This window comes from Echinops telfairi, unplaced genomic scaffold, assembly GCF_000313985.2.
Source record: "Echinops telfairi isolate 266 unplaced genomic scaffold, ASM31398v2 ScPeMD7_7416;HRSCAF=8454, whole genome shotgun sequence".
Lineage (NCBI taxonomy): Eukaryota > Metazoa > Chordata > Mammalia > Afrosoricida > Tenrecidae > Echinops > Echinops telfairi.
This window is the reverse complement of record NW_022111316.1, coordinates 5965106-5974854: the sequence shown is the minus strand read 5'-3', so window position 1 is coordinate 5974854 and position 9749 is coordinate 5965106. Positions and strand designations below refer to the sequence as shown.

General features: G+C 39.3%; 1 protein-coding gene across 1 annotated transcript in view; it reads left to right on the top strand.

Moving 5' to 3' along the window:
* Window positions 1-3204: 3204 nt before the first annotated feature.
* The window catches only part of LOC101647900 (olfactory receptor 5M11), a 12828-nt gene continuing 6283 nt past the window's right edge, over window positions 3205-9749 (top strand). Inside the window, exon 1 of the mRNA XM_004714896.2 lies at window positions 3205-3797. Within this exon, the coding sequence (XP_004714953.2) occupies window positions 3205-3797 (593 nt within the window). The remainder of the gene's footprint in view (window positions 3798-9749) is intronic.

Below are 9749 nucleotides of genomic sequence, written 5' to 3'. Positions count from 1 at the left end.
CTACTATTTAAGTATGAGAATCTGGTTTGCAGAAGGCTATGGATGACAGTGGGAACCAAGGATTCATTTGTGGAACTACATAAGAAATAAGCCTCTGGTGAACTCCCTTTATCCACAATTGAGGAATAGGAGGGAAGTGGTTACTAAACAGCACATTAGAGAGTTGGGTATAGAAGATCAGAGGCAAAAATCTGACTTGAACAGTTAAAACTTTCTCAGAAGATCCTTTCTAGCATGCATGTTGGACCTGCTCTGGTTTCCAACATTTTCTGTATTTTTGGTTTGTATTGTTTTGGTTGTTTTTTGTTTGTTCTTATTAGTGTGTATCTCAGAGGTGTTAATGTCATTGGGATCACCCTCTTGAAGTTGTGTTATATATTTTTTTCAGGTTTTGCTATAAGAAACCCAGGATTGATGAACCTATAGAGAGACAACAAGTAGAATAAAAAAATTTTGGGGGTGGGGTGTAGAGTGGTGGTGGGGGGCTGAAGGGGAGATAATATCAAGGAGTCCATGTAGAAAAGGAATGTTTGGAAATTGATTGTGGTAACAAATGTACTATACTGCTGAACAGGATTGAACTATGGAATAATATGATATATGTATTAAATCCTAAGTAATGAAATAATCATGAAAAAGAAATTTTAGATGAAGACTACTGTCAAATCTGAAGATGAGCTGCTTTTCATATCTGCCACTGAGCTCTTAAAATAAATAGGCTAAACATTGGTGACTTTGAATTGATAAGAAATGAGACTAAGCTGTATTATTATCATCTGGTTCCCAGAGTTCCACTTAAACCCAAGAGAGGTGATGCTCTTCCATTCTTCTGAGATTTGCGATAGTGAGCAAGTCTCTCCTCCCTCAAGCTACTATAAATATAACTTCATTTTTCAGCAGCAGCAGGCATCAAGAAATATCCTTAATGAGAGGGTGAGAAAATTAGAATCAGAAGTAAGTCTTTGCATCTTGATTTCTTTTACATTTTTTGTCAAGAGGTAATTGTGGTAAAGGTTTCTTCCGATGCCCACAAATCATCTGCATTTTCCTCCTTAAAAATCAGATTCTCTTTGATTCTGCAAGTCAGTGGGGACTTGTTTGTTTTTTCTCCGCAAAAGATGGGTTTCCCTTGGTGTTTGTTGGCAAAGAACTATAGGCAGTAGAGCGAGCCGTCTGTGAAGGTGTTAATTAAGTCTATCTTCAATTACTTTATGTAATACATCAATTATTAGCCCTACTTGATTAACTATTTCAAAACCATTTTCCTTTTTTTTTTAGAGCTGAGAAAACAGCAGTGATACAGGTGAAGTACCTTGCCAATACATACTATTCAGAAATGGTAGAAACAGAATTAGAATCATGGGTTGAAATCTGATTCATATAAGTCTGATTTTCCAAATACTAAAGTTAAGGACTTTTCCAGCTTTCTGGATATTAGATCAGGAGCCACTGAGTATAATTAAAGTTGGTTAATTTATTTCACAATGGTTGGTTCTGAACTCAGATTACTCAGCATCACCCAGAGATCTAGCTATTGACACAGCTAGGCATATGTGCAAATCCCATCTAGAACTTTGTTTGCTTGAGGTAATTCTCCTCTGTGCACAAAACTCTGAGGAAGCACACACACGCAGACACATGTACAAAAACCCATCACCAAGAGTTTCCCAAGAATGAGCACACATGGAATCTTTTCACCTGTGTTTTATTCTCCCAATATACCCTTCCCGAAATATTGTAATTACTTGGTTCCTTCTTCGTATCATTGTTGCTTTTAAAAATCACCTTTTGTGTCAGTTTCTTTTGTGATGTTCCATCTGGAATTTCAACACCTTCTCATCTCCAAAATGCTGCTTTATTTTTGTCCAGCTTTTATAAAAAATATTAGAAACATATTCCATCATCAAAGTACTTCTTTCTTACTTATTGAATGAAAGATCAGGAGAGAAATATAATTTTAAGGATTATTTTCATTTCAATAACTACAATTCTTTTGACAAACTGTGCGGCATAGTAAATAAGCAATAGATATTTATTTTAAGAATGTCCAGCTGAAGCCCATTACAACTTACAAAAATTAAGAAGATAACTGTTATTCCCACATATAAACACAGGAACACAGTTACTTTTATTTTTATTTTATTTTTTAAACATCATTTTATTGGGGGCTCTTAACTCTTGTTATAATCCATTTTTCAATTGTATTAGACATATTTGTACTTATATTACCATCGTTCTTTTCTAGACATTTACTTTCTATTGAGCCCTTGGGATCAGCTCCTCTTTTTTTCCCTCACCCTCCCCTCCCACCCACATGGCCCATTGATAGATTATAGATTGTTATTATTTTCATATCTCACACCGACTGCTGTCTCCCTTCCCCTCTGGTTTCTGTTCTTCTTCCCCCTATAGGGACGTGTGTGGTTATGTGCCATTCATTGTGATTGGTCCCCCTTCCTTCCCCTCATCTTCCCCTCTTCCCCCTACACTTTTGGTATCACTACTCCCATTCCTGTTCCTGGGTTCTGTGTGTCCTGAGCTTTATCTCTTGCCTATGTACATGTTCTGGTGCAGGCCAGTGTGGGAAAAGCCGCACTGGGGTCATGATAATGGGAGGAACCGCAGTTATATTGCCTGATCCATTGGTGCTCTACTGCACCCTGACTGACTCATCCTTTCCCTGAGAACCCCCTGTGAGGGGATGTCCCATTGTCTGCAGATGGACTTTGGGTCTCTGCTCTAAAACTCATCACTCACTCATTAACATTTGGTTGATTCCAACTCACAGTGACCCTATAGTACTGAGTAGACTTTCCCCTGTGGGTTTATGTAACATGAATATATAGCAGCACTTTAATATAAAAACTTCTATCACATTGATTCTGGCTCATAAAGGGTTTGTGAGGATATCATTCTCTGCTGGAGCAGAGAGCCTCTTCTTTCTGCTTGGAGTGGCTGGCACGTTTGAATAGATGAACTTGCAGTTAATGGTCTGAAGCTCAACAGTTATTAGGTGTCCTACTTAAAAGAAAATTTAAATAATGACTTACTACAGGTAAGAAATTGTTTTATAGTCACATAATAACAATTAAAGATACATTTTGACAATCAAAGGAGGTATAGAGAAATTATTTAATTTACAAAATCTATTCTTTCCTGACAGTAATTTTTATTGATTTAGGAGCAGGTACATATTCTCAGGAAATGTTCACTAAGAATGGCAGTGTGATCACAGAATTCATTCTGCAGGGACTCACAGATCTCCCAGAACTCCAGCCTCTCCTCTTTGTGCTGTTCCTGGTGGTTTATCTTGTCACCCTCATAGGCAACCTGGGCATGATCATGCTAATCAGACTGAACACTCGCCTACACACCCCAATGTACTTCTTTCTCACTAACTTGGCTTTTGTGGACTTGTGCTACATTACAAATGCAACCCCACAGATGCTTGTGAATTGCTTATCAGTGAAGACCATTTCCTTTGCTGGCTGCTTCACACAGTGTTACATTTTCATTGCTCTTCTCCTCACTGAATTTTACATGCTGGCAGCAATGGCCTATGACCGCTACATGGCCATCTGCAACCCTCTGCACTATACTGTGAAAATGTCCAGGAAAGTCTGCATCTGTTTGGCCACTTTCCCTTATGTTTATGGCTTCTCAGATGGTCTGTTACAGGCCATTCTAACCTTTCGCTTGACCTTCTGTAGGTCCAATATCATTAACCATTTCTACTGTGCTGACCCACCACTCATAAAGCTCTCTTGCTCTGATACTTACATCAAAGAACATGCCATGCTGATCTCAGCTGGCTTCAACCTCTCCAGCTCCCTCACCATCATCCTGGTGTCCTATGCCTTCATTATCGCTGCCATCCTCCGGATCAAGTCAGCAGAGGGCAGACACAAGGCATTCTCCACCTGTGGCTCCCATATAATGGCTGTCACCCTATTTTACGGGACTCTTTTTTGGGCAACTATGAGACCACCAACAGATGAGACTGTTGAGGAATCTAAAGTAATAGCTGTCTTCTACACCTTTGTAAGTCCAGTCCTTAATCCGTTGATCTACAGTCTTCGGAACAAAGATGTAAAGCAGGCCTTGAAGAATGTCCTCAGAAGAAATATGGTCACTAAGATGGCAATGTCTCCACTGGCCAATCAACCATGATTCTAAAAGAGGTAGTCTGACAATTTCCTATTCAAGTGGCCTTATGTTTTGAGAATGATCTTTAGTATTCACTATTGCTGTCTTAATTAGCTCAAGCAAAATTCTCATATGCTAGACTCTTCTTCCTTGAAATGTGATGAATGGGCAAATAGCATCATCTTTTAATTTATTTTAAATGCATATCCGTGTACTGCACATCAGATCTACTGTACCCAAATCTGCATTTTATCCACATTCCCAGAAAATTTGTAAGCCCATTAATGTTCGAAATGTTTAATCTAAGTCCCAGTTTCCCAACTATAATTCCCTAAGGCCCTGGTATTTTTTAACAATTTGTCTGATTTAAAATGTTATCATGCTGTCAGTTTTTACTTGAACTGAATGTGTGTTCATTATTCATTATATATTTCATGTATCTATCACAATGATTGTGAGTCTATTCTGTCAGTGTAGTAAAATAAGTCAGAACTATCTTTCATTCCTGAGAGTAAATAAAATTAATATAGTATTTTATTTTTCTCTTTATGTATTAAATTTAAATTGTTACTGTTTTCATTTCTATTTAAGATTGATCTGTCTTTTAATGACATTTCCAGGTTTTATTATGATGATTACGCTATTCTCATAACATGAGTTGTGTGGTTTCCTGTACTTCTTCATTTTGGAAAAAGTTTGGGTAACATTAGTATTATATCCAACTTAAATAGGAAATTGGTCAACTACCTCCGTGATAGTTATGGTCTAGCATTTTCCTTTTGAAAGTTTTCTTCTGTAACTTTCATTTCTCAAGCAGATATGGCCTATCAAATATCCTGTATTTTTAGAATATCTTTTTTGATAATTTTTCTTCTTCAAATATTCTCTACATTTCATTTATGTTACCTGATATTTTGGTATAAGATATTTTAATATTTTCTTTTTGCCCTTTTAATATACTATTTTATATTTTAAAATATCTTCTCTATTATTCCTGAGATAAGCACTTTGTCTTGACATTCTTTATATTTTTTCTTTAATTAGTCTGCTGAGAGTTTATTAATTTAATTAAAATTCTCAGAGTCAACTTTTATGTTCATTTTTTGTTAGTTCTTATATTTTGTGTTTTACTGACTTCTGCTTTTGTTTTTTCAGAGATCATTTACATATTCTCTATTTTTTTAAATATGTTTAATTTTTTTTTTAGGATTTACTTCTTTTCTCAGATAAGTATGTAAAGCTATGCATTTCCACGAAATCACTGCTTTCACTGCATGTTCCTAATTTTGACATTTTTTGTTACCTTTATTCATTTTGCAATCATTTCTGAATTAACCTTTCTCTCACTTCCATTGAGTCAGTTCCAACTCATAATGACCCCATAAAACAGGGTCGAACTGCCCTTAACTCTTTAAGGGAGTAGGAAGTCTCATCTTTCTCCCTTAGAGTAGCTGGTGGTTTCAAATCGCTCTTTTCAGTTATTAAGTAACATTTAACCATTATACCACCAGGACTACTAAATTAACTAATTTATGCACTGTTTAGTAACGTGTTAATTACCAAAATAGATTGGGCTGCATTCCTATTTTTATTCTTATTGACATCTAATTTAATGCTATTTTGTCAGAGAACATACTTTTTAATTGTAGAACATACTCTTAATGATTGCTATCTTCAATATTTATTGAGCTTTGTTTTATGACTCAACATAAGGTCATTAGTAGTGATAATTCATCATGCCTTTTGAAGGTTTTTTGGTGTTATTTTTTTTATAAATTTCAATTAAGTAAAGTTCATTAGTGATTAGTATAAATATTTCATATCCTACAAGAATTTTTGTCTTATTTTTCTAAAAGTTACTGTTACTAAAATACACTATTGAGATGGTTAACATTTATTGTGCCCACCTGGTCAATGAACACATGTGGGATTAATTGAAGGGCGGAGAGATAAATGGCTCAGCGAGCCTTGCTTCTCTTGTCTCTTGCTCATTGATCATCGGACCAGTGTGCGGCTGCCTTGTTTGTTCTGTGTGTCCGTTTGCGAGCTACACTACCTGTGGGACACCTAACCTGTGGACTATGTCGCTATAATTTGAGGTTCCTTCAAGACCTGCTTTGCCACACAATTGGAATTTGCATCTCTTGAGCTTGGGACTGCCGGACACTGTCACCTGGCTGACTGTTGGTAACCTGCCTTGCTGTTTGCTGCCTGTACCCAGATAGCCTGAATTGCTCTACAGAGGACTACCTGGCAGCCCTCAAGACTTGAAGAACTGCCAGTGTCTCAGGGGAATGAGTTACACTGAGTCATTTGTACTGCTTTATAATTTAATTAACTGCTTATTCTTATGTTAGAGATCTATCTATCTGTATAAATATATATAAAATTATTAGCATTCTGGTTTTGTTTCTTTACATAACCCTGTCTAACATATTTGGTACCAGGAGTGCTTCCAGAGAAAGAAAATCATAAGTATGGGCTTCTTAAATTGGCTCTCCAGCCTGATTAGTCTTAACAGCATTAATAATGCTATTTCCATGCCCAAATGAATGGATAAGTCTGCCACTCTTACTAATCCATGGTGTGAAAAAGCAAAGCTAATATGTACAGTATCACCACTGATAGATGAGGTGCTGGCTAAAGGAGAGGTTCTGAGTCATTGTATCTCTGATATTTTCCAGGAGTTGTCAGGATGACAAGTATAGGGAAGCTGGTTGGCTGGTCCTTCTTACCATGGAAAGTGTGATTAAAGAGAGGGATGGTCTCAGAGCCTCAGAAGCGTGCCTCTAGTAATAGAGCTGACATTGCTGAGACCAGGTCCAGAGTCTTATTATACGAGTGGCTGAATTACAACGTCAGCTGAATTGCAGATCTAGAGCAGTGTCTGATACCAAAGTGAGGGCATTAATAGGAAAAAGTTAGGACCCTGAAACATGGGTTGGGAACATATGGGCTGATGATCCAGAAGAGGAGGATATTGAGCCCCTAGAAACAATTGACCCGCCCCAGTCAATAGATCCACCCCCACAGCTGAAGGTATTTATTCACTATCAATAAAACTATCCATACCTGAGCTGATTAGCCAAACTGTTCGAGCTGAAATGCCAGGTGGGGCTGCATCTGTGGCATTGCCTGAGGGAGATGCCCTACAAGATATTGCTGACAGCCACCAGGAAACACCCTCACCATCCATTATTTCCACTAGATCTGTCACTAAAATTAAGTCTCAGAAAGCTCCTAAATGTGAGGTTGAGATGATTACCCAAGAAGAACCGCTCTATATTCACAAAGATCTGCTCAAGTTTTCAATACTTACAAGCAGAAGCCTGGGGAATATCCCTGGGAATGGTTACTAAGGGTGTGCGATAATGGGACACAAAATATAATATTGGACTGGTCTGGGTTTCTGGATATGGGACCACTAAGCACAAATTCTTCTTTCAATGTCTCTGTGAGAGAGGCTAAGAGAGGATCTAATTCTTTATTTGGTTGGTTTGCTGAAGCATGGACTGCCAGAGGGCCTAGATTAGACCAGCTTGAAGTACCTGACCTACCTTGTTACACTGTAGAGGAAGGCATTCAAAAGCTTCGGGAAATTGGTATGTTGGAATGGCGCTATCAGGATATTCCCATAGACCCAAAAAGGGGGGGGCCTGAGGACATACCCTTTTTCACAACCATAAGGAACCAGTTTGTGAAGTGGGCCCCAGCATCTCTTAAGACTCCTGTAATTACGATTTTATGTGCACCAAGATTAACAGTGGGAACTGCCCTAAGCGACCTCCGATCTTTGCCCACAATGGGGCTGATTGGTCCCGGTGGTGGTCAAGGGCAGGTGTCAGCACTGAATCAACAGAGAGAGGGTGGTCATGGTTATAATAGACAACAAGTTTTCTGTAGTAATCAGAGCAACCCATCTCATGTGGAATTATGGCATTGGCTACTTAGCCCTAGGAATGAAATAGATGGGAAACCTACTAGATATTTACATCATCTATACAGGCAGAAGAATGCTAGATCAGGTGAACAGCAGAATAGACAGTCATGATCACTCAATCAATTCCCAGACCTGAGCCAGTTTAAAGACCCACAAACCCTTGAATGAGGGGAACGCCAGGTCCCTTTGAAGGAGGACCCTGCTACATCAGCGAAGGTCTATACTGTTAGTATTTCTTCTAGCCTTCCCCAAAGGGACCTACCACTTTTCACAAGAGTGACTGTTCACCGGGGAAAAGGAAATAATCAAACTTTTGGGGGATTACTGGACACTGGCTCAGAACTGACACTAATTCCAGGAGACCCAAAGTGTTTCAAAGGCCCATCAGTCAGAGTGGGGACTTATGGAGGTCAAGTTATCAATGGGGTTTTAGCTCAGGTATGCCTCACTGTGGGTCCAGTGGGCCCCCAGACCCATCCTGTGGTTATTTCTCCAGTTCCAGAATGCATCATTGGAATAGATATACTTAGTAACTGGCAGAAACCCCATATTGGATACCTGAAATATGGAATAAGGGCTATCATGGTAGGAAAGGCCAAGTGGACACCATTAGAACTGCCATTGCCTAGGAAAACAGTAAACCAAAAGCAGTACCACATTTCTGGAGGGATTCCAAAGATCAGTGCCACCATCAGACTTGAAAGATGCAAGGGAGCTGATTCCTGCCACATCCCCATTTAACTCCCCTATTTGGCCTGTACAGTAGACAGATGGATCCTGGAGAATGACAGTGGATTATTATAAATTTAACCAGGTGGTGACTCCAATTCCAGCTGCCATTCCAGATGTGATTTCATTGCTTGAGCAAATTAATACTTCTCCTGGTGCTTGGTATGCAGCTATTGATCTGGCTAATGCCTTCTTCTCAATACCAGTCTCAAAGGACCACCAGAAGCAGTTTGCCTTCACCTGGCAGGGGCAACAATATACTTTCACAACTCTCTCCAGGGGTACATCAACTCTTCTTCCCTGTGCCATAATTTAGTCTAAAGGGACCTTGAGTGCCTGTCTATTCCAGAAAATGTCACACTGGTCCATTATATTGATGACATTGTGCTGATTGGACCCACTAAGGAGGATGTATCAAAGACTCATTGTTACAACATCTGCATAGGGAAATTAACCTCCACCTCAGTAAAATTTCTTGGGGTCAAGTGGTGTTGGGCATGTCGAGTTATTCCTACTAAAGTGAAGAACAAGCTATTGCATTTGCCGCGCCCCCCCCCCCCCAATGACTAAAAGGGAGGTACAAATGGGCCTCTTCGGATTTTGGAGGCAACATATCCCTCACTTGGGTGCTCTACTTCTACCTATTTATCAAGTGACACGAAAAGCCTCCCATTTTGAGTGGGGCCCAGAACAAAAAAGGCTTTTCAACAGGTTCAGGCTGCTGTGCAAGCTGCTTTACAACTGGGAACATATGATCCAGCTGACCCAATGGTGCTAGAGGTGTCAGTTGTAGATAGAGATGCAGTGTGGAGTCTTTGGCAGACCCCCATTAGCAAATCACAGCATAGACCATTGGGATTTTGGAGTAAAGTCCTGCCACCCTCTGCAGACAACTACCCCCCCCCCTTTGAAAAACAGCTGTTGGCCTGTTACT